Below are 24,910 nucleotides of genomic sequence, written 5' to 3' on the forward strand. Positions count from 1 at the left end.
CATGCATTTCAGTCATATGGACACAGTCATATGGCTTCCCTTGAGATTGCTCTGGGGTTCATCTGATATCTCAGCTAGTTAGCTGTCTCACTGTTCTGGTAAAACCTTGCCCTTAACTAGCAAGTCCTTATGCATCCCTGTTTGTAAGATGCTTATGTTGTATGTTTAAAGTCAATTTTTGTTCTCATCACCTGGAAACATTGATCTCAGTTCTTCTGGACAAGGGTCTGGAGGAATGGTGTTGTTGACTCCATTGCTTGCTGCACTCATTGCAGCCAAAGGCATGATAATGCTACCTTTGTTTTGAGGTGCCTGGATGCATCAGGAAGGCTGATGGAAATTACTTAGTCTCCAGGTTCTCTTGCCATCTGGCCAGTCTTTGACGCAGTAGGCCCAGCCAGAGCCCATCTTGGATTGAAATTCTTGGGGCTATTTTGGTCAGTTAAAGAATTGCCCCAGTAACTTAGAATTAGGCTCCACCAAAAGCTATGTGTGTTGGTTTCTGGGCAAAGGATGAGGCTGACCCACCTTGGCTGGAGTCAGCAAGCTTTCAAAGCTGCTTAACTGGCCACAATGACAGAAAATGTGCAGTGTAATAAACTTGTCCTTTAGTGCCACTTAGTCACAGTTTGTTTAGAAGCAGAGGGTAGGCAGAGACTAAGCATCTGGAATTTAAAAAAAATCTTGTCCCAAAGAGTTTCTACTTAATAGCAAAGGGAGTAGCTCTATGACTAACTTGGCTCAGCCCACTGAGAGTATCTCCTGATTTTTAAAATGCCCAACCTGCATTTGTGGTAGGCTGATTAATATTTCAGCAGAGCTGCACTTTAATGATTTTTTTTTCCCTTCCTTGTCTTCTAGAGCACAGAGTTCTCAGAAACTCCATCGCCAGACAGTGACTCTGTGAACTCTGTAGAGGGCCACTCTGAGCCATCGTGGTTCAAAGACATCAAGTTTGATGACAGTGACACAGAGCAGATTGCTGATGAAGGGGAAGACAACTCAGCCAGTAAGTTTCATCTGAGTCTTGTTCTCACTCTGCCTTCTCCCCTGTTGTCCCCAGTCCTTCAGGGCTCAGTAGTTTAACCATGTCTTGCTTTATTTGTGTGTGTTTCTGTGTGTGCGCTTGGGGCTGTAAGGATCTAAGGAAGCTATAGCCTGTCTAGTCTTCCACTTTCTCACAATGGATACAGTATTTTGAATTTAGTGGAACTGGTAAAGCTTCATACTTCTAATGAAGGAGAAGCATGTAAATTGCTGCCTTCTGTTTCTCAGGCAGATTTCTGCTTGATTTGGGCCCTCCGGTATTGCACTAAAGAATGTCCAGTATGTCAGCATGCCCACATGAAGACAAGATTAGACCGATGAAAATACTGTGTTCCTGTATTATTGCACACTGGTCTTTATGTATTAAAGACAATTTTTCTCCTCTCTGGTACCCTCATAATACCCATTTGAACCCTTCTCCTCCCTGTATCTTCCCCCTCACCCAACACTAAAAGATTCCGCCAGCCCTAGCAAGCGCACTTCAGTCAGCAGCTTCCAGTCCACAATGGACAGTGATTCAGCCGCCTCCATCAGCCTCAACGTGGAGCTGGACAACGTGAACTTCCATATCAAGAAGCACTCCAAGTACCCACATGTGCCCCCTCACCCTGCCGACCAAAAAGGTACGAGGTAGTCACCAGCTGGAGTTGCACATGATGGAGAGCTGGCCCTAGGATTACTGACTTATTTGGACACTGCTTACATAGCTGTCTTACAGAGGGGAAAATATGATACTTAACTGACATTTGCTTGCAGTTTTGATGTGCTCACCTCTGAGGAGGCTCAGTAGACCTGTTGAAATGCCTTCTCTGCAGAGTGTGTAACTTCCCCTGTGACTTTCTCTTTGCCATTGAAACGAAGTCTCTTGTCCATGCATAATAGACAGATCCACATATGTGTTCTGGCTAACTGGGGTGGAAAAATAATCCACGCATAAACCAGTTTGATGCGTGACTCTACAGTTGGAGATGGAACTTAAAAAAGCAAGCAAGAAATAAAATCCCAGAGAACAAAAGAACAAGATTAACTTGGAAGAATTCAGTGCTGACTTAAAATTGTACCTTAATAAGCTTACATTTTACAGAAGAATCTTACTGATAAACAATAAGGCCTAACTTAACACATGTACATAGCATTTCTTCAAAAGGGATCATCCACTTAAGTAGGAAGAAATCAAATACTTGGTGTTGAAGACTGCTTTTGAAAGGATTTTCCCCTAAAGAAGTATTAAATTGAAAGGCTCTATAAGCAACATCCTTATGGAAGAAATCATGTGCCTGCCTGTTGACATCTGCATTCTCTAAATGATTCAGGGCCTGTCTGAAACTGGGGCTTGCCACTGGCTTGGGTCTAATATATTTCTGTTGCTTAATGTGTTGAGTAGTAGTTGATGTCTTGCTCTGCTTCCTTATGTAATGTTACATCAGCTTTGTAGAATTTTATCTTTGGTGGCTTCTAAATAGTTTCTTAATTATTGTTTCACCACACCCTTTCAATGTTTCTGGCTTTAAAAGATGATCTAGTGTTAAATAATTTGTACTCCTAGATAATTCATTCTTCTATAATACCTAGCAGATCTCTTGTGTTGCTATGAATCAGAATGGAACAACAACCTTAAGCATGCATACAGATTGCATATTCTGAAACTGAAATGGCCTCTGACAATGAGGGAGAAGTGGTCACAGCTGACTATCTGAGTGTGCTAGACGTGTGGGACAGAATGAGATAAATTAGAGGGGACATTTATTGATGCCTACTGTAGTCACCTTTTGTTATTTGCTAAAATTACACCTAGAAGTAAGGACATCTGATTGCTCATTTCCCCCAAAGAGAGAAGCAGAACAGTTTCAAAAGTTTGAGTTGATGTCAGATGATCCGAAATTGGGAATGGGTTGTCAGCACTACTGACACCAGCTCATTATGGGTTCCTTTCAATTTGTTCCCTGCTGATGCCCTAGTCAAATGAAAAGCTAATGCATCTGTAGGGAAGGAAAGTTGAAGAGAGGGAGATGTACCAATGGATTCCTTTTAGGAAGGAGGGGTGCTGGATTAAGTGAGTGTGAAACAGGCCCTGGTGTGCTGCAGTATCTGATGAATTTACAGCTGTAGCAGGTTTATCTTTACCAGTGTGTGATGGCAGTAAAGCAGGCAGTAGTCAGTTTGGCTTTTCCAAGTGTTAAAGGACTTGTAGGGTGTTTGGTTTCAGACATACTTCACTCTTCATCTCCTTATACAAGGAGCAGTACATTATGAAGGGAAAATGTAAGAGAGCCTCTCTCTCTTGGAAACTGTTGACCAAATCAAGGCTGCTCAGAGTCAGAACTCTTGTGAGTTCTTGTGAGAAAGTTTTTAATGGTAGAGAGCTCAGAGAAGATCAGTGGAAAAGGCAAGTGGTGAGGGGACTGAAAGGAAAAAGACTTCTGCCTATGAATTATGTATGCTGGCAGCACTGTGGTATCTTTGGTGAATCTCTGCTGGTGTTTGCTGTATGTTCTGGAACATGTGGTCTCTTAACCAGGTTATTCTGTAGGAGTGTAATTGGTAGTTGAAAACTGCTAACAATTTCTTCCAAGAGAATGGCTTTCCCTTCAGAGCACAGTACCAGTAATAGGCCCAGAGCTGGGATAGGGTGGAATTGTGTCATGGAAGTGCAGAGTGGATAGGTAGGTATCCTGCAGCTTTTTGAAAAATCTGTATCTGCAAATACAGAGAAGTTAGCATACCTTTTTTATTTTGTTTGTGTTTAGAGTTCCTGGCATGAGACTCTCTAGAGAAAAGACCTAACCAGAGAGCAACAAGTTAAAATGAGTGACAATATCCTATATAGCAAGAAACACTTATTGGCAATAGAAAGACTGAAACTTTGTGGGTAGCAAGGAGGGACAGAACCCTACAGTGAATGCTGCAGTGCCTAGGGTAGTGAAATACATGACTTCTAAAACTTGGTTCTGTAAATATTAAAGTCAGAGGCTTTATATAATAATGTTAAGATTTTCACCTTGTTTTTCTGATTATCCTGGCTATATTCAAGAAAATATGCCATCTAAGATGCTATGATATCACAATGATTAGACAGCCAAAACTGGATAGTTAAGCATTTGTGTAAAACGGGTGGTTATTTTAAGAACAGAGTTCTGTGGTTAATCAGTGACATGAGGTGTTTGCCACTCTCAGCATCAGTAACTTCCCTATGACTGTTATGGACACACTTACTTAGCTTGACTGTGTTGGAGTTGTCTCTTGTCCTTAGACTGGGTGACAGTGACTTTCTTTGAAATAATGAAGTGAAACTGAAGAGCCCTTTTTCCTTTTGAATCTTGTAATTTAGTTTCCTTCAGACTGTGTAAATTCTAGTAATTCATTGTGGGGAGGACTGACAGTAGAAAACATCAAGTGCTAGAAGTTCAGGACAGCTTTGATCTGAGCAGTTCGTGGGTTTTTGGAATGATTAAGGGATATGCAATTTCCCGGAGTCACAGAGGTCAGCTGCTTTGAAGCAAGGGTGGGTGATGTATCCACCAGCTGTGTTTTAGCACAGAGTGGTTTGTGTATACTCTAATGGCAGAACTTCTTGTGGTGTTACAGGCTGACTAAGGCCTGGTGTGTTTCCATGAAATTTGGGTGACTCTGATTTAGCTGAGCATAGTGACTCATTTATAGTATCATCTGCCTAAAGACATAGTATGTATCAGGAGGGGAAACAAAGTAAGATCATTTTCTGCATTTAATTTGTGGGAAGAGATTATATGATAAATTATTTATATGGGGTTTAGTTGCTGTTTTTGAAGATATACAGTTAATAGTATGTGAAATTCTGTTTTAGGAACATCTTTCCAGACAGGTATCCTTGATCATGGTGCCAGGTATTTTGTGTAGTTTTTGATGTCTGCAAGTAGTTAGGAGGGGGAAAGAGAAGATTATTTGAGTAACCATATGCAGTTCCTTTTTTGTATTGCTTGACGAGGCTTAGTGTACTTCTGCCAGGAGCCCTTTTGGTTCTTGTTTTGAGAAGGTGCCTGAGTTTTCAGGTAATAAAATAAGATACAGGAACACTTCTCTGTTCCTCCTCCTCATTTTGTGGAGCATGATGCATGTAGGGGTGGTGTGAGGTAAGAAATGTACATGTTAGCCATTTTAAACCATCTAAGACTCACACTTACAAGTGTGTTATCTGTCTGGATTAAGAAGAGGTATAGTACCTTACCTTGTCAGAAAGTTCCCCTGGGAACCAATCAGAAGTGAAGTTATGGGACCTGAAGTTGCATTGAAAAGAGTAACAGAGTGGTTTGGGTTGTAAGATCCAAAAAAAAGATCACCTAGATCATTAAAGATCACCTGGATGGAAGAACCTGGATCATTACAAATCTGTAAGTGGTTTGGAGGTCCTACCTGTGTCTTCATCCAGAGCATAATTAAGGTTAGGTTTCAGCTGGGGATAACTTGTGCTTTGGCTGTGCCAGTCTGGGGTCTTGGCCATACCTAATTTAAGTGTGTTTAGAGTAAGAGCTGATGTCCTGAGGCTGTTGCAAGATGGAGAGGGTTGGAGGTGCTAGTATACATGCTCTTGTGTAGGTAGGGCATGACATGACTTTCTCTAGGTAGTCAGTGAGTGAAGGAATGCTGAGGGTAAGCCAGCTTTTATCAAGAAATAGTCTGTTGTGGTGCTGAACTCTTAAACTAAGCAAGAGATGAAAGGAATTGCAAATAACCAGGATCCTACAAAGGAGGCTTGTAACTTCTCTTGGGTACACTTCTCCTCTGTTGAGTATCTATTTGCAAACAAGCCCAGATATTTAAAAATGGTAGCATGAAAGGGGTCTCCTGAGTGCTGCTGCTCAGAGCCTTGTGATTGTTTATGTCCTGTCAGCTTTCTGTTGGTGTCTGAAAGCAGCCTGGGTTTGTGTTCTGTTTATGATGGGTCTGGAGTATTTTCAGGAAAGATGATAAAGGGCTGGCTTTGGGCTTCAGGTAGTTGTGCTGTATAAGCAGTTGGGCTACTGCTCTTGTTTTGTCATTGTAGAAACCCTTTTTGTATAAGTAAGGAGCCAACTAAAGGCACAACAAACTAATGGCTTCTGGAGAAAACAAGCTTTTTGTACCCAGTCAGCATGAAAGACCAAGATATAGCAAGCTAAATGAGGATAGGAGGTGGAGCTTCATCCTATTTCAGAGATACCCCGGAATGTTCTGAGTTGGAAGGGACCCATCAAATCCAACTCTTCAAGTGAATGGTCCATACAGGGATTGAATCCACAACCTTGGCATTATTAGCACCAGACTCTAACTGTATTTCCCACGTGTAAAGTGATCTGTCTCTTGCTCTACTTTGTTTCTGGGAAGCCATCTCTGTCAGCATGTATTCCTCAAAACACTTTGAACTGTTCTAGACTTGAGACTTTCAGCTCTTGAAAGGCAGGCTGCCTTCCTTTTCATGTACTGTGTATGATAAACCTCATGGCTGGTCTCTCCCTCAGTCTGAGATAGTTCAATGGAGTGGATGACCAAAATGGTTTCTGAAACTGCATTTTTAGACTGAGTGAGGAGGCCATTCTCATGGTGTCTGAACACATTTATATTCAGGTCTAGAAAAGGATGGTCTCTGTCAGCTGGAAAAGTGTGCTCTTAATTCATTCTTCGCTGGTGTCTACATTGTTTGTTTTGTTTCTTCACATCGCAGAATTTTTTGTTAGAACAAGAATGAGAGGATATTCTTGTCTTAACCACTCACTAAGCTGTTGCTAAATTGGTGACTAAACAGTTCGATGAGTAATGCTGCCTCTTCTGGTGTGGGCGTGTACATTGTAATTATATGGGCACACCAGTGTAACCTGTCTTTTTTTTTTTTTCTCCACCTATATCCCTCCTCTCTCTTCTTTCAGAGTACTTGAATCCTGAAAACGGAGGGCAGCAGATGTTCTCTATAAGTGACGCTTTTATTAAAGGTAAGGAAAAACTTCAAATGCTGCTGTTGTGTGTTTTTTTAATATAATGATGGAAATTCCTTAATACTCCTTTAATAGAGCACTGACCCTTTCAAAATATTTACTTGATAGTTAATCTGAAGCTATTTGTGACAAAATTGATATATAAACTATACTTTGACTTTTTTGAATGCACTTTCAAGCTTAAGTTTATTTCACTTCTCAATTTCTTGCATTCAAAAAGACTCAAAGAAAAGCTTTTACTTTTTTTTTAAAAAAAAAGTGTAAGTGGAATTCTGTTCAGTTTCTCCACCAACAAATTTATATAACTGATTTTAACTTCCTGTGCAAGAAAATGAGGATGTGATACAGTTAATTGCACTTCTACAGAGTATCTTAAAGCTTCTTCTCTTAAATCTTTCTGTGTTTCTTGTCTTTGCCATCACCATCACTGCTTCTGAAATGGAAGGCCATTACAGGCACTTATGAATTTTTAAACCCACGTGCTTTTCATCATGGCCAGATGCACTTGTGGGCTTTTTTTCTTCCCAGTTACTGCTATTGATTTGGTGTGCCCATAAGAGGAGGAAATAAGGGAGAAACCCCAATATCTGTCTAGCCTGAAAAATAAAGTCTTGGATTAAACGGATGTTTATTTTTTAACTGAGCTTTTGCAGAAGGAAGAGGGAAATCAATGCAGCTTCTATTAAACTTCTACACAGCTAATTTTGTGTGTGGAGCATCTGGACGAAGTTAATTGTTGCTTTTTAAGAGTCTTTTTCTTTAGTAGTCCTCCTTGGGTTACTATTGTCTAAAGATTTTGCTTAACTCTGAGGAGTTCTAAGCTTGAACTCTGAAGGCTTACATACTTTCTTGGTGAACATTTATATACTACTAGTATAAATGACTTATAATATAGTCAGCCACTATGTCAATGTGGAAGTTTATAATTTGCCTCTATAATATCATAATAACCATGTAGGAAATAACCTAGTAACTCTTTCAAAGCACAGACTGTGCTGAAATAACCTCTAATTTTGGTGCTGCAAAATAGAGAACCCTTCTAAGGAGTTACTGCACAATACAGTGATTGAAAGTGTCAGTCCCCCTCAAACTGAGGACCATGATGTCTACTTAAACTCAGTATTTCAGGAGTTCTAGACTTATGTCTTAGTAAATTCTTTCCTTTTCAAAGAAGCCTTCCAGAAAGACACAAGCATTCAACTGTGACCTCACATTAACAGATTGGTTTATCTCTTGCAGAGTCCTTATTCAACAGAAGGGTGGAGGAGAAGTCCAAAGAGCTCTTATTCACACCCCTAGGCTGGCACCACAGCAATCTGGATCTGCTGAGAGAAGAGAATGGGGAGAAACAAGCCATGGAAAGGCTGCTGTAAGAAAAATGTAGAAAGAGGAATTTGCCTATCTTGAGTAACAATTTCTGAAGCTCCTCTATTCCACCAGCTTTCAGTGGAAATTGAGCTACAGTTGGTGATACAAGGAACTAATTTGCATTAAGAAGGGAGCATTTTTACAGTATATTTTGGTTGTTTTTTTTTTTCTTAACTTGTGATGTCATGTGTTGTACTCAATACATGGAGTACGGGGCCAGAGCTTACTGTAGAACATTCTAGACTGCTGTTCTTCAGATGACTTCTGCATTGTAAATATTAAGAAATTTACTCCTGAAATGTGACTTCAGCTAATCACTGCACTGTATTTTTTATATTTTTAAAATGAGAAATCTATTGATTTTGCCTTTTTTATAGGTCTGCTAATCACAACCACATGATGGCACTGCTGCAGCAGCTCCTATACAATGAGTCCCTGTCACTGTCCTGGAGGGATATTATTGTACCTGTGGTCTGCCAGGTAGTTCAGACGGTACGGCCAGATGTCAAGAAGAGAGATGATGACATGGATATCCGCCAGTTTGTCCACATCAAAAAAGTAAATTTCAAACAGTGGATGTAGGGAAACAAAAGGGTGCAGTTGTTGGCAGTACCTCTTGTTTGAAAAGAATAGTCCCCTTTCCACTGCCCCCAGCATATTCAGTACTGTAATTGGCTGACTTGGCCTTTGTATAAAGTGGGGTTCTAGAAGAAGTTGCTCAGAGGGAACTTGGTATGCTATGAAAAGTGTTTTCATGTGCTGGGGCTGGCCTCTTCTTTCAGGCTGCAAGCTGCAGAAGGTAGCAAAGAGTAACACCTCTGTAATGACTTGGTTCATTTTTTGGTTTTTGCTTGTTTTATGCTTGAATTGGAGATATACCAAATGCTGGATAAGTGGCTTGCAGGACATGGTGTGCAATCTAACATGGTGTGCCCTGTACCTATCCATTATGGAGGCTTCAGCTCCTCCCATGCCAAGTACAATGACTTGCTTCAAGAGGAAAACTTAATTGTTATGGAATGGTGTATCCAGTTCTGCCAGATGGCCCAGTGTTGACACTGTTGAACTGTAAGTCTGGAGTTCTGGCATGCAAAGTTCCTTCTGAGAACCTGATGTGAAAATAACATCCAAGGAATTAGTGTGACTGAGGACTGAAGCTTAGCTTTCTTAGGCCAAATCCACCTCAGCAGTACTCTTGTTTGAAAGCCATATGAGATCTCAGGAGAACCTTACAATTCTTGTAGTAGTTCTGTGGCATGTCTTCAGGCAGCACCACTTGTTCCTGCTTCTCCTGTTCAAAGAGCAGTTGTTTAGAGGTGAAAGCTCTTCATAGCTGACTGCTATTTTCACATGCTGGTAATGTGAATGTCCTCTGAAGCATGTTATTCAGAAACCTGTTTCATGCTGTTTATTATGTCTGGGATTGCCTGTGGCTGCAGGCACACCAGTCAACTGTTTGATGTGTTCAATTGGTAGGTAGAGGGTTTTTTGGTTTTCTTTCTTTATTTTATGTTTTTCCTCCCTTTCCTTACAATTTATTTGTTGTTAATAGAATTGGCATGTGCAAAGGTATATGCTCCTTGTGGCCTGTCAAAATTAGGTTCCCTTGTCATGTGCTGGAGTACACTGGTTTAACAAATAAGCATCTCTTGGTTGGGGTGTAGAAATCCTGGAACTCAGTACTTGTTTTCATGTTGTCCTAAGTTTGCCAGGCTTTGAAAGGAAAGACTTGTGTCCAGCATGACTGTAGCTGATCTTTCATCTCATAATTGAGGGTGTTTGTGTTGAGCTGAAGTTTGTACATCACCTACATTAGATATTCTATGTATTACCTTTAGTGCACTACAAGATGTGGGAGTGTATGACAGTTCTAAAAATGTTCTTTGCTTTGTTAGATCCCTGGTGGAAAGAAATTTGACTCCATGGTGGTGAATGGATTTGTTTGCACTAAGAATGTTGCACACAAAAAGGTAATGCAACTTGATTAATCTTACTGTAGTGCATGCTGTGGAAACAAGGGTGCTCTGACTTGCTTTTTGTGTCAGGAAGCTTCTCTCACCACCTAGGAGATTTGTGACCATCCTCTCCTTTGAGCCCTCAAATAAGAATGGCTTTTAAGGCATTTCTTTTCCAAGCTGTTTTGTTTTCTAGACCATCTATTAATTACCCCAACTTTTAGCCAGAAAAAGACATGTGTGGTTCTGACTTAGAATAGTATGGTAAAATGGATCTTTAAGGCAGGAGGGCAAGATAGAAGTGAACTGCATGAATCAAGTGAATCAAGACTTTGGGGCTCTTAGCAGTGACTGGAAATACTCTCTAGCATTGCCTGCTTATGGACAGTACCTGTGAAATTCCAACAACTGGGTGTAACAACTTCAGAAGAAGGAATAGTGTGTAGTTGGGTCTGCAGGGGGGAATAAAACTTTAAAGGGGGTAGCAGGGACCAATCATGGCAAGTCTTTTTCTTGTGTACTTCTTTCTCTCTAGGTATTTTTATTTTTGTTTTAACTATTTTTGTGCCTTTTTTAGATGAACTCTTGCTTAAAAAATCCCAAAATTCTTCTCCTAAAATGCTCAATTGAGTATCTCTATCGAGAAGAAACAAAATTTACCTGCATAGAGCCTATAGTACTTCAGGTAAGAGTATGCTTTTGTTCTTGACTAAAATACCCCAACAAAATCATGATCAGTGCATTTTTTTCAGTGTGTAAGGTGGAGTTGAATAAGATTACACAGAAAAGAGAGAACTTTCCTCTTCTAGTAAGCTAGCTAAGAGAGCTGCTGCAGTAAATACAGTACAAACTTGTGGCCTCGCACTGAAGGTTTTTATCCTCAAGTTACATGTCCTGAGAACATGTCAGCTTTTGATTCTCACAATCCAGCATTTTAGAAAATTTTTCATTATTGAGACCTTCTGAACTGTATGTTCCTTATGCAGTATTAGAGCTAGATAAGGTTTAGGTGCGTGAAGAATATTTGAAAAGTTAGTGTAGGTGAGGGTTAGGTCACACCCATGTTATTTTTTGTCAGGCTTGAAAAAATGGAACAACCACCAACCTAAGGAGTGATGAACTAGAAAATGTCACTTTGGAACAGGTGCCCTGCCCCTGTGAGCAGGGATGTGCCTTAAGTATGAAAACACTGAAATGTATAGACCTTTTCTTTATGAAATGTATAAACTATTACTGTTAAACTAGTATTGTGCTGTGGGGGTGGGAAAATGTTCACAATGTACTACTGATGGTGTTTTCTAGATAGCTGTTTTCCCTGTTTTATAGGAAAGGACAGTATGTAAGTGAAGTGAAAAATAATAGTAAGCATTAAAGTGGGTTTATTTTCCTGACAGTTTTGCAGTAGTTCACTGCTATACTTTGTTTCTGTCTGCAGGAAAGGGAGTTCTTGAAGAACTATGTACAGCGCATCGTTGATGTCCAGCCCAATTTGGTCCTTGTTGAGAAGACTGTGTCCAGAATTGCCCAGGACATGCTCTTAGAGCATGGTATCACCCTGGTCATCAATGTCAAGCCGGTGAGCATTTCTGGTCAGAGTCAGACTCAGCCTTGTGGTAGATTTCTAATGACTCCTTGTAGCAAACTCCCTGGAGAAAACCAAGAGTTGTCTTATTTTCTTCTCTAACCACATGTTCTCTTCCAGGAAGGTAAGACAGGCAAATCTGGAGGGTTACTTTTTCCTCAGCTCTTCGCAGCTACTGTGCTGTCCTTGTTTGAAGTTCTAATTGACTTTGATATCCATTTGTAGCAAATCATGTGTGGGTCCTCAGCTATTGCCAGAGAGCCTCTGTCCCTGTGAGGCAGGGTACAGACAGCCAAACAGAGTAGCTGTGGGAGTTGGCTGAGCTCCTGGCAGAGCTAGCATTATGCTGACTGCACTGCACCTCCTGGAGGTATCTGGATCTACTCAAGTGAGAAGTTCTAGGCAGGGTACAATCTCACCAGAAATATTTACCCAACTGTGTTTCTAAGATTCTTGTATATTGTGGATGTGGGCTTGTGGGACTGGATTTAACGGAGTGTTTGCATCTCAGTGAGAGGTTTCGTAGATTACACTGGTGTTTTTTTGATTTGTTAGGAGCAGGGTAAGGATGCCAGTGTCCTCTTTGCAGTGTAGATTCTTACTGGTGTTTCCATTTTTACAGCAAGTGTTAGACCGGGTAAGTCGAATGACCCAGGGAGACTTAGTGATGTCAATGGATCAACTGTTGACCAAACCACAGTTGGGGACCTGTCATAAATTTTATATGCAAGTTTTTCAGCTGCCCAATGGTGAGTAAAGCTTTATGTGCCTTAGCCTATGTGTGTGGAAGGATGAATGCTTTGCTCCTTGCTAAATAGATCTGAACTGTTGGCTTTCTTGTGTGATCGTGTATCATCCTACTCATTTTATTTTTGTTACTTCTTGGAACTATAGTGAACTGCCTGTGCAGAGAAAAGCATGATCTTGCTAAGAAAAGATATTCTTTAGATTTTGATTAGACTGATTTCTTTCTTCCAAACTTTTTTTTTCTCATCCCACATACTGTAGTTTGTCTAGTCCATCTTCCTGTTCAAAACAGGAAGGATTAATTTCAATGCAGCATCAGATTTCTTAAGGTTTTGTCAGCCAACTCTTGAAAATATTGCAGAGTGGAGATTTTATAGGCTGTCTGGGCTACATCCTCACTAAAGAATTTTTCTACATTGAAATAAGAGAACCATAGAACAGCCTATGTTGGAAGGGACTTCCAACAAAGGAACAAGATTATCTGGGCCTACCTTGACAAATCAAATCAAAATTTGCCTTGTTGCAAATTGTGCATGCTTCCCCATGTCCAGTCATTGTGCAGCTTTAAGAAAGGTTCCTTTTTTTTCTCTGTAACTTCCCTAGGCAGTGGGAGCCTACAAAGGAAGGAAGAAATGCTGCTAGACAGGTTACCAAAGGTGCTGGCACACATAAATGCTGTGGATGCAGATCTTTGCAGAGATGTAGTCTTTTCATCTCTTCATAGAATCATAGAAAGGTTTGGGTTGGAAGGGGCCTTAAAAATCATTTAGTTCTAACTTCTCTGCCATGACAGGAACTAGACCTTCCACTAGACCAAGTTGCTTCTAAGTTCCATCAAATCTGTCCTTGAAGACTTCCCTTTCCACTTCCTTGTTGCTCCTTCCAGCCTTTAAATTGCCCACAGGATGTCTGCCATAGGCTTTTGACTTTGTAAGGATGAGCTAATGTTTTGGTAAGAGAAGTGATTCTTTTGCCCACTGGTGCAGAGTCTACAGTGATCTTAGAATACTCTGTTTACGTCAGGGTGTTCCATGTGACCTTCACTTTGACTTTATGATGGCTTCTTGTATAAAACAGAAGAAGATTTATAGCAAATGCTTTTTTTTTCTTGCTAAAATAAGTTGTTTCAGTACAGTAATGTGAATTTCTGCAACTACCAATGTTACTTGCTCTTAGTCTCCTTTATAGTCTCTTGTGTGTGTGAGGTATCCAAAAACAGATTAACTATAGTTATCATCCTAACTCCCATCTTCTATTTCTAGATCAGACAAAACCCCTGATGTTCTTTGAAGGGTGTCCCCAGCACCTGGGTTGCACTATCAAGTTGTGTGGTGCTGCAGAGTATGAGCTGGCTCGTGTGAAGGAGATCCTGATCTTCATGGTCTGCGTGGCTTATCATTCCCAGCTGGAAATCTCATTTCTTATGGATGAGTTTGCCATGCCCCCTACTCTCACCAAAAACACTTCCTTTCACTCCCTTATGGAGGAGCCAGGAGATGAAAATGAGCAACAGAACCTCTTCAATGGTGAGGACTTCAGCACAGCAGTCAAAGACATTGAACTATCCTCTGAAAAGCTGCCTGTAATCTCTGAATCGGTGTCCTCTGAGGAGGTCAGTTTGCCTGAGCCAAGAGGTGTATTTGACAGGGGTGACCAAGAGAACAGTCAGTTGGAAATGGTGTCCTCCAAGCAGCAAGAGCACCACAAAGTGGAGCCACCATTTGCAGTGTTCAGCTCTGTACCTCATGCAATACCTGAAACATCCCCACTGCCCGTCCATGGCATGGACCAGCACTTGGCCACTCTGGATAACCAGGCACTAGAGCCTCTTCAACAAGTGGATGATTTACAGGAATCCAAGAGTCAGATGAGAGTCTTCCGAGACCCTCTCCAGGATGATACTGGTTTATATGTCACAGAAGAGGTAACTTCATCTGAGGATCGTCTCAAAACTTACTCTGCAGCATTTAAGCAGGAGTTGAAAGATGTCATTCTCTGCATTTCTCCAGTACTGATGTTCCGTGAACCATTTCTTTTGACTGAAAAAGGCATGAGGTGCCCTGCCCGGGAATACTTCCCTGAGCAAGTTTATTGGTCTCCTCTCCTCAATAAGGAATACAAGGAGCTGGAGAGCAGAAGGAAGAAGCAATTGTTACGGGATCTCTCTGGATTACAAGGGAGGAATGGGAGTATCCAAGCCAAGGCTGTCCAAATCTTACCTTCTCATGAGTTGGTTAATACTAGAATAGCAGAACATCTGCGTGATAGCCAGAGCTTGGCCAGAATGTTGGCTGACTATCGGGCCAGGGGAGGGAGGATACTACAGAAAAGCATAGATCCTTTTGCCCAAAATAAGGATGTGTCTAGTGTCCTTCCTGGAAAAACAGGCAGCAGAACTGAAGAGGAGGAGAAGGGACTGGCTCAGAGTGAATCTTCATGGTCTCATAAGGTAAGATTGATTTGCTGCAGAAGGTGTAGTGTTCTAATATTAAACCAGAGGGGATGGTTTTTGTCTGTTTCTTTCTGTTTGATTATGGATTTTTCATTTTGTTTTGCTTTGTTTTGTTTTTTTTTGAGCGGGTCATAGCTGCGTTTTAGACTGTGGTGCTCTGCAATCATTCAGAACAAGAGACTGCAAAATTTCTCTGAGAAATGCACAGTCAGCCCATAATCGATTTTGCCTGTTTGACTGGGCTGCACTGAACTGGTTTCTGAAAATGAGTCCATGAAGAGGGAGCAAGCCTTAAGTTTCTTAAACTGAGCTTTCTTGCTCCTTGTATTTGGTTATTTGTAGAACTGTGCTTTCATTTTCAGAGGACTTAATGTATTGGAAACAGGAGTATGCTGTAATCGCATTAAAGTACTTGATTGATTGTAAAAAGTTTGGGTGGTCTGAAGAAAAGTGAGAATCACATAATGGAGGGGAAGAATCTTTTTTGAAATTTCAAAGCAAAAGCAAGGGAGTATGTGTTTGTAATAAAAATATTTAGGGTTTTGGTAAACTGCCGTGAAAGTAACTAACTTGTATTTGAGGAAAAGAATTTTGGGACTTTTTTGAATTGTGAGTTGTTTAGGAAAAACGTCTATGAACAAGCGTAGCAGAATTGATTTGTTGAAACAGTCAAGCATGTTGGTCACTGAGCCAATCAGCCTTTGTGTTAATGGGCAGAAATCAATTTTTAATTGGTACTTAAATGTAGCTGTATCTCTATAGCTTCAGAGGCCATAATCTTACAAACTGTAAGAGTAGCCCTTGCTCTGGATCAGACTGGTTGATGCAGTTTTAAATGTATTCAGTGATTAAAGAAAAGTATTTGGTAACATTACAGCTTTGTAGAGCATGGAAGGGAAAACAGCTCCATTCCAAGAGCAGCATGGTACATCTCTTCCCAGAGAATAAAAAGACAGAAATCAGCTTTCTATAGCTGAATGAGTAACTGAGGTATATCTTGGCAGAGCTTTGAATCCAAGATGTCCTACATCATACAGTAATTTAGAGACTCTGGATGTTTGTCATGGGGCTTTTATTGTTTTCTTGGCTTAATTTCCACAGAAACACACGTGCGTTCATTGGTTTTGTTATGCATATGAGTTATGTTATTCTAAAAATGGCATTTAGCAATTATACGTAGTACAAGTTTACCTGGGGCTGGGAGATAATGCCAAGTTAATCTGTACAAGAGGAGCAAGCAGAGATTTGTCTTTGAATAAAATTACTACAATAGAATTTTGTCAGTGGAAGTTGGGTGTGAATGGAGGTGTCTGTAACCAGTGAATGAGTTGTTTTCTCTCTACTAGGTGGATTGCCTGAGTCCAGTAAACCATCAGAGGCTCTGTGTTCTCTTCAGCAGCTCTTCTGCTCAGTCCAGCAATGCTCCAAGTGCCTGTGTTAGCCCCTGGTATAAAAATTACTCCTCTGCAGCTTGGATAGTTGCTATTTCTTTCCCAAAGTCATAGTCAGTGCCTGCCTCATAGCAGTATTTCTTTGAGGACTCCCTGGTAGGTTGTGCCCATTCTGTAACAGGAGCTTTTGCCAAAAGACTTTTTTTATGCGTGGTCAGGTGAATCTACAGCAGTATTGCACAACCTCTGTAATACCCAAGGCATGAATGAGAAAGCCCAGCCTGAAACCAAATGCTTTAGTTGGTGTTTCACTGCAGGGTAATGTCTCTGTGTGGGGAGTACTGTGTGCAGTCTTGTGGAGAAGGGGTAGTGTAAATGAACACAGGACAATGTCCAAGCCCAAAAATGAGCCTTGTGAGAATCTTGGAATACTTGTAGATTGTATTATCCAGCAGTGGCATTGGAATATATCGCTGTCTTTCTCATACTATAGTCATCTGTATTAAGAGCTTTATTTCTAGCTTAGGGGGCTGTAATTTGCTAATTGTGTGCAACTTACGACACACTTTTATCTTCAGTAAACAGAACAGGTCTCTTGCTGTTTAATCATTAGCTTAGGTGATTTGAATCATTTAACTTAGATGAAAATAAAGAGAGAACCCTCTTACAGGGAAAGGTCTAAAATTCCTGTAAAAGCTTAGAAATGAACCAGAGAATATGGTGATATGCTCACTAAGCAGCAACAGTGAGAGAATGTCTGAATTGTGACACTTAAAGGGATATCTGAATTATGACACTTAAACTGATAGACAATTTAAATGGCTTGGTCACCTCAGGTTCTGGGGAAACTAAACTTGCTATTAAATATTCTAGAAGAATAAGGATTTCTTGAGGCTTTTTTAATGTCCTGGATGTTCCCTTTTTGTAGCTGTTTAAATGTTAGTGCTTGAAGCTTAAAGCTGTTTAGACTTCTGTTCTTAGATATTTTTGAAAATAATCTTCAGAAGTGCAGTTGAATTGTACTGGACTTTTAAATGTCAAGTTTAAAGTTGTTTTAGTAGTACTTTGGTCTCATTATTAGCAAACCTGACAGCAGGGATCTACGAAGTGTAGTCAGGTGGAAAAAAAAAAAGTCTTTGAAGTTATACATGGCTGTAAAGAAGTCAGCAGTGGGTGTAGATCTGTGCACCTAAAGGCCATTGCACAGCTAATGGTGATGGCAATCCAGTCTCTAAAGCTTTTCATTCTCTGCTTTAGGATTGTGACTATGGAGTTCTATGGGAAAAATGACCTAACTCTAGGGATTTTTCTGGAGCGCTACTGTTTCAGGTAAGGAGGAATTTATTCTAATTCACTCATGCCCACTTGTTAGAGTACATCCACTGCTTTCCTATTTTGGCCCTGTCCTCCTTACTTCCCTTCATGAGGAAGTGAAACAGATTATGAAACAAGATTTATTAGTTCATGAAGACAAATGTATTCACTTAGCACTTTTTGTAGCAATTAAGGTTTAAGGGCCAAGTTAAGAGTCTGAACATGTATTCCAACTGTCTGTTTTTCAAGACAAGCAACTGTACTGGGCACAATTTTCTGAGGCTCCTCTTTGAAAATTCATACAAGTGTTGGGTAACACTATTCATTTACTGTCTCAGAGTAAGACTTTGTCATATGTGCAAGGTGGCCAGTGTAAACAGTCGAGAACACTTTCAGCCCTGGCAAAGTTCTGTGTCATTTATTTCAGCTCAGAGTTTTTACATTTCTGTAGTAACTGGCACTGTCACAACCCCATGCAGAGTCTCAGCAGGCTGTGAAGCTGGATGGGTAACCTGCTCAAAAGACAAGCTTACTCTGTTCTCTCCATTGGCCACTTGCAGTAGCAGAAGGCTCTCAATGTTCAGCCTTCTGCAGGAGCAAGTATTTCTCCTTGTGGTGATCAGTGAGAAGGAGCTTAGCTCCTCACTTTTAATTCTTGCTTCTCTCTGCTCATTAGGTAGTGTATGCTAAAGTGAATGCTTCTCAGTCTCCATAGTTTCAGTAATTAAAATTCTTTATTTTTTCACATGAACAAGGAGAATATGAGCTTTTTCAGGCTCTTTCTGGTTTTGAAGAATGTCTTATCTGACTTTGTTACCTAAACAATTCAACTTTTGTCTTTCTTCCATGACTTAAAAATACCCATCCAAAGCGAGGTCATGGGTTTTACTGTTCAGAGGTGTTCTGTGGCACTGTGTTGCTTACCTGTTCCTTCAGGAGCTGAAACATTGCCATTTTGAAGGCTGTTTGTCACATCTTTGTCCTCAATAGCATTTGCTTGGGTACACTGCTAAAGCAGTCATTTAATTTGGTGCCAAGGAATTCCACATGTGCTTTGATGCTTACACAGAATATGTTGATAGAAAGTGTTTCATTGTAGAAAGGTGATGGTAACCAGTATCCAGTGACTGCTTTTGGGACCCAGCCAGCCATTGCTGTCAATGGAACTTTCACTATGTGCCACTTCTAAACTGCTCTGCAGAAACTGCCTTCACTACAGGCTTAGTTAACTCTTTTACAGTGAAGATAAATAATACCGTGGTATTAAAAGGCATATTGCATCTGTTGAATCAATTCTTCAGCAATGCCTGGTATGTGATCATTCATAAATGTTTCTATTTCTCTCTGTTAGGCCTTCCTACCAATGTCCCAGCATGTTCTGTGAAACACCAATGGTGCACCACATCCGTCGCTTTGTTCATGGGCAAGGCTGTGTGCAGATTGTGTTGAAGGAGCTGGACTCCCCTGTCCCTGGGTACCAGCACACCATCCTTACTTACTCCTGGTGCCGACTATGCAAGCAGGTCAGGATGTGGACTTCAGAATCATTGCTATGCCAATTTAGTGTTCTTGTTGTGGCTGGCTTTGTGTGGAAAGGCAGCATTTTTGAGAAAGTGCTCATGACTGGAGCTATGGCTAAACTGACAGAAAACCTGTTACTGATACATGTGTTCTCGTGGTAGCTACAAATTCCTCTTTTAGAACTGTGGCCCTTGAGGGTAAAAAATGTTGTGTGAGGTAGTCTTGTTAGAAAGTGTCAAAACTGACTCTGAGAGGATAGATCAAAGCAGAAAAAATGGAGTTGCCCACTTAGAAGTGAAGGGTATTGTCCCTTTCTTGCAGTGAATCTTTATGAGCATATGGGAAAGGGCAGACACCAAGACCTTCTGGCACAGTAATGGGCTAAAGCCACTTGCTGTTCTTTGATCTGCTGTGGACTGAGCAGCCTGTGCTGCATCAACGTGACGTCTGGAGTTCTTGTAGTAGTCATTAGAAAGTAACATCTTAATTAGAGAAACATTAAATTGCTTTTAAAAGCCCACAGGATAGTAAGATTGTGTATTATCTGAAACCTGTTCTGTAATTTAGCTAAGAAAACATTGCTAACTGGATACTCATGTCTAGCTAAACACAAAGAGCCTTCAAAGAAGAATAAAACTTAATGAAGAAAGATTCATGCAGTACCTGAAATGCAAAACATCTGAATTACCCATATGGATGACTCGGGTCACCTACTTACACTGCCCTAAACATGGGTGTTGGATTTACAGATACCTGGAGGAGGTTGATGCAGTTGCTGACAGCAAGCCCTGCACTGCTGTGTATACAGCTGCTCTGTAACCTTTTATTTTTGTGTGCTCATGTAAACACTTACGTGTTTGAGGTTGTTAAGTGTGTGTAAAGTGGTGTCTGCTCTAAGCTTGAAAGCACTTCTGAAGCTGGAAATATGCTACAAAGCAGTACCAGTGCATTTGTAGCTGGAGAATCACCAGGGAAAAAAGTATATTATATGGCTACTGCTGCTGGTTGGATTGCTGGAAATTGATTCTATATAGAGAAAAAGCATCCTAGAAATAAGCTTCCATCAAGGGTATGATTGGAGTTCCCCAGCTTACCACCTTTCTTCATCAGGTAGCAGTTGTTTGTCAAATTTATTTTAATTGTATTTGCCTTAGCTATGCATAAATGATATCTTTTATGCTAAGTATTTTTCAGGGTCATGGGTGCCTCTGGCACTAGACATACTAGATTGCTGCCTGAATTATCCTGTCCTTAATCTTGTTCAAAGGATGAAATTTAGACACTTGCCTTTCAATTTTTCAGGTGACACCAGTTGTTCCCCTTTCCAATGATTCTTGGTCTATGTCTTTTGCAAAATACCTTGAGCTGAGATTCTATGGGTACCAGTACACTCGAAGGGCCAACGCAGAGCCTTGTGGGCATTCCATTCACCATGACTATCACCAGTATTTTTCCTATAATCAGATGGTGGCATCTTTCAGGTGAGTTCCACTGCTAAAAACTTCCTTCTCTCTCTGGTACTGTATGAAACATATGGCTCTAGTAAAGATTCATCAGGTCTGTCCTTCACAGTGTGTACAGCATAGGATAGCATAACTGTACCATAACCACAAGTGCAGGATTGTGTGCTGGTTTGCACAGGGCTTTGTGGGTGTCATCACTGTCCTAGCTGTGGTGGGCAGTGTTCCAAGAGTGGATGGTTCCTGTTCATGATACAGAAGGGAAATGCTTTTCCCTATCTAATTCCAAATGCTTTCAAAATTTTGGTTTTGCAATATGATTTGTGGTTTTACTTCTTGCCTGGGAAATGTTATTGCTGCTAGAAGTAAATGAAGCCCTGGATGCACTGTCAGTGCCCTTTTTCATATAAGGGCCTCAAACCTCACTATGGTGTAGAACTAGTACTGTGTGGTGTGGGTCTTGTTACAAGCTGTTGTTATTGCCTTCTCAGCTACTCTCCAATCCGGCTGCTGGAAGTGTGTGTCCCACTCCCCAAGATCTACATTAAACGACAGGCTCCATTGAAAGTTACTATTTTGCAGGATCTCAAGGATTTCTCACAAAAGTAAGCTTTTTTTTAGTGTCTTCCTAATCTTTTTTGTATTTTGTACTTTTATTAGCAGAACACATAACTATTTTTGCTGGTATGATGGCTTAATATTCCTTATTTGATAGAAAAGTAATAGTTTAAAACAGGTATGCATATATGCATACTTCCAAGAGACAGCAGTACTGTAATATTTGTTGCCTTCGCTTGTTCTGTCTGTACTAATGTCTCAACTCTTTGGTGGCAAGTCAAGTTAAACTTTGCCAGTGGAATCTAAGACTCTTTTCTTCTCTATCCCTAAATGTTTCACTGATGTCTGAGTCATGTAGCATATTTCTGAATAATGCTGCCAAGCTACTGAAAGGTTGACCATCAGCAGGTTCTGAAATGTTACCTTATGAAATGCACAGTTAAAGTATTTGTAATTCCTCCCTCTAAGGCTAAAAATGAAATGGAAAACATGATCCTAGAAGGCTAACTCTGAAAACTGCAGGTTATACTTTGTACTCTTACCCTAATGTTCCTTTACAGAACATCTGACTGAGTTTCAGTTCTTCAGCCCCGAAAAGCTGCAAAGACCTTGCCCAAATTTTCCCGAATAGAACTGTTGTCATTATGTTGGTCCTGTGGCAGTGGAACTCTGTGGTGTATAAAAGTATTTGCATTTTAGCTATTGGATATGGTAACAGCAGGCACACTGTACCTCCTTGTAGACTAAGGTGAACTACCATGAGCCTAGACACTTTGTAAATGTAGGAACAAAAAGGTGGAAGACAGACCTGATAAAAAAATCTGTTAAATCCTGCCCGACTGTTGTTTGACCTGGTCACAGCATTCCTGTATTGCTGGATGTCTCTGTGACCATCTGATTTCAAATCCTGTGGAGCTTTGTTTAGAGCTGAAATAGTGGTACTCCTTTTTTCTGAGCCCTGCTGGTGGAGGTGTCATTTGCAGACCCAGATTCTTCCTAATCACCGATGACACAACAGTTCCCCTATGTTAGTAATGTGTTTGAGGCATTTGTATTGTTTTCTGACAACTTCCACTGCTAAGAATAAATTGTGCAGGCAAATGTCAGTATGTGTTACTTCTAGGTTTCTCCTTTTACTAATGAAGTTTTCCCACCTTTCTCTATGAATACAGTTGGATAGCTTATTGTGCAGGAACGTTGTCATATATTGTCTTTTTTATTCTTAAACACTAACCTTAAATTTTCATTAAATTCAAACTTTTTTTAAAGAATGTTTAAGAAGCTCCAGGTAGTCACAGCTTAACTCTTTGCATGGCTGTTCACAGGGTGTCACAAGTGTATCTTGCTGTGGATGATCGCCTTGCTTCTCTGAAAACTGATACTTTCAGCAAAACGAGGGAAGAGAAGATGGAAGACCTCTTTGCCCAAAAGGAGGTAATAGACTATTTTTACATCAGTGGTCCACAGGCTGTGTGTGTGGAGGAGCTACTCAAATCTCGTGTCATCTTGGTGAGATAACACGGGCAGTTTTCCTTTTGGCAGATGGAAGAAGGAGAGTTTCGAAACTGGACTGAGAAAATCCAAGCAAGGCTGCTTTCATCATCACTGGACACACCTCAACAGCTGCAATCTGTTTTTGAGTCTCTGATAGCTAAAAAGCAAGGGCTTTGTGAGATGCTACAAGCCTGGAATAATAGGTAAGATGACACATGCTGGAATCATGAACAGCACTGACACTGTGTTGGGAGGGCAGAGGTTCAGCTGCAGTTTCATTCACTACAGAGCAGTTGCTCTATCGAATTTGTTCTGAATGTACTCTACTGGTTAAGAACACACAGCTGATCAATTGGAACAGAAAATCATTTGAAGCCATATGATAAAAGCATTGTCTTGCAGAGCACAACTTGCATCTGGAGGAGAAATTACTATGTGAATAAAGATGAAAGAGATGGGAAGTTAGGATGGCATATTAGCAGTAATCTGAGTTTACTGTAAAGACTTGTGAAATTATGCTTGGCTGTATTCTGGTATGGAGAAACTTCATAACTTGTGTAATTCAGAGATAACAGCAGTAACCTATATTTTGATTTATTTTTCTTTGGTGGTGGTGGTTTTATGTGGGTTGTTTCTGTTTGTTTGTTGCATTATTATTTTTTGTTTAAGATTACAGGATCTCTTCCAACAAGAGAAAGGGAGAAAACGTCCGTCAGTACCACCCAGCCCTGGGAGACTGAGGCAAGGTGAAGAAAGCAAGGTATGGATAACAGGCTGTAAATGTCTTAAATTTTTTGTTGTTGTTGTTGTTTTGTTTTCTTTTCTTTTTGTTTGTTTGTTTGTTTTTACTGTATCCTGTAGTATTCAGCTGTAAAAACTTAAATTGCATATTATTATATGTATCTTTTTCTAAAAGATGTGAACTTAGAGCCATATTGTAGAGAGAAAGACTAAGTATGAATGGGAGTTGATAATTTTCTGTGATATTTGTGTAATATTGAAGTGAACAATGCCAGCAGATAGCTGCAGTCATTGTCAAGTGTGTGCCTAGACAGGAACTGGGCCATCTCCTTCAACCCTAGGTTGTTGCCCATTAAGTGCATCCCTTGTGAAAAAGACAGGTAATATCGAGGGGTAGAGCAAATGACACAGGAAGGATTTAAAATGGCTTTTCAAGATCATCCCTGTTTTGTGATGAATCCTCTGGGAGCTGACTGAAGGGATGGATGAATGATTTTGGACTGCTGCCTCAAGGGCTCTGTCCAAGGATACACATGCCAGCATGCTGAATTTCCACCCTTTGGGATGCTGGAACTATGGGGAAATGTCTGAGCTGCAAGGCAGTACAATATAAGCATTATAACAAGAGGCTGAACTCCCAGTAGTAGCAAGGTGCACTAAAAATCCCTAGGCACCCTGGATTTGCTCTGCTACATGCACCCATGTCCCTTCCACTTAATCCATATTTGTTAGGTGCTAAAGCAAACCTTATCTTGATGTAGCAGGAAGGAGGTTCCTAGAGAGGGAGAGTGTAGTGCTTGAAGCAGCGTATACCAGTAACAGCCATCATTAACATCTCGTGAACTTGAGTTGCTGTTGCTTGGTCTTTTTCCTGTGGTAACAGATACAGTGACTTGCAGAGACTGAGAATTAGGTGGGGGTGCTCTGATGTAATACATCTGCTTTTGTGAGTGTTCCACACAGGAGGGAATACAGCTGTAAAGAGCTTGGCATCAACATTGCTGTTTTGTTATTCTGCCTAGATCAGTAGCATGGATGCTTCCCCACGCAATGCTTCTCCAGCACTGCAAAATGGAGAGAAAGGTCTGTTACTTATTTTTCATAAGATGCCAACAGAAGCATTTTGTAGCCCTTTTCCTGACATAATATGGGAGCTTTTGTCAAATTTAATAAGTCAGAGAAACACCAAATCCCCATTATGTCACATTTGTTTTTTCTAATGGTAAGATAGAAATTGGCCATCTGCTTTCAATACAAAGCTGAATTACTAGTGATTTGTAAATTGGCCAATGAGGGTTTTCCTTTGACCTTTGGTTTGAAGACTTTCAGAAGCTT

At 40.5% G+C, this 24,910-nt stretch overlaps 1 protein-coding gene across 1 annotated transcript in view; it reads left to right on the top strand.

Moving 5' to 3' along the window:
- PIKFYVE (phosphoinositide kinase, FYVE-type zinc finger containing) overlaps nucleotides 1-24,910 on the top strand; it is a 62,844-nt gene that overhangs the window by 23,554 nt on the left and 14,380 nt on the right. Inside the window, exons 11-29 of the mRNA XM_062498297.1 lie at nucleotides 862-1,009; nucleotides 1,503-1,670; nucleotides 6,927-6,989; nucleotides 8,232-8,361; nucleotides 8,738-8,918; nucleotides 10,256-10,330; nucleotides 10,893-11,000; nucleotides 11,751-11,891; nucleotides 12,520-12,646; nucleotides 13,907-15,093; nucleotides 16,443-16,543; nucleotides 17,745-17,816; nucleotides 19,153-19,324; nucleotides 20,625-20,803; nucleotides 21,274-21,387; nucleotides 22,666-22,774; nucleotides 22,883-23,037; nucleotides 23,504-23,594; nucleotides 24,598-24,658. Of these exons, the coding sequence (XP_062354281.1) occupies nucleotides 862-1,009; nucleotides 1,503-1,670; nucleotides 6,927-6,989; nucleotides 8,232-8,361; nucleotides 8,738-8,918; nucleotides 10,256-10,330; nucleotides 10,893-11,000; nucleotides 11,751-11,891; nucleotides 12,520-12,646; nucleotides 13,907-15,093; nucleotides 16,443-16,543; nucleotides 17,745-17,816; nucleotides 19,153-19,324; nucleotides 20,625-20,803; nucleotides 21,274-21,387; nucleotides 22,666-22,774; nucleotides 22,883-23,037; nucleotides 23,504-23,594; nucleotides 24,598-24,658 (3,382 nt within the window). The remainder of the gene's footprint in view (nucleotides 1-861; nucleotides 1,010-1,502; nucleotides 1,671-6,926; nucleotides 6,990-8,231; nucleotides 8,362-8,737; nucleotides 8,919-10,255; nucleotides 10,331-10,892; nucleotides 11,001-11,750; nucleotides 11,892-12,519; nucleotides 12,647-13,906; nucleotides 15,094-16,442; nucleotides 16,544-17,744; nucleotides 17,817-19,152; nucleotides 19,325-20,624; nucleotides 20,804-21,273; nucleotides 21,388-22,665; nucleotides 22,775-22,882; nucleotides 23,038-23,503; nucleotides 23,595-24,597; nucleotides 24,659-24,910) is intronic.

Source organism: Cinclus cinclus, chromosome 9, assembly GCF_963662255.1.
Source record: "Cinclus cinclus chromosome 9, bCinCin1.1, whole genome shotgun sequence".
NCBI lineage: Eukaryota > Metazoa > Chordata > Aves > Passeriformes > Cinclidae > Cinclus > Cinclus cinclus.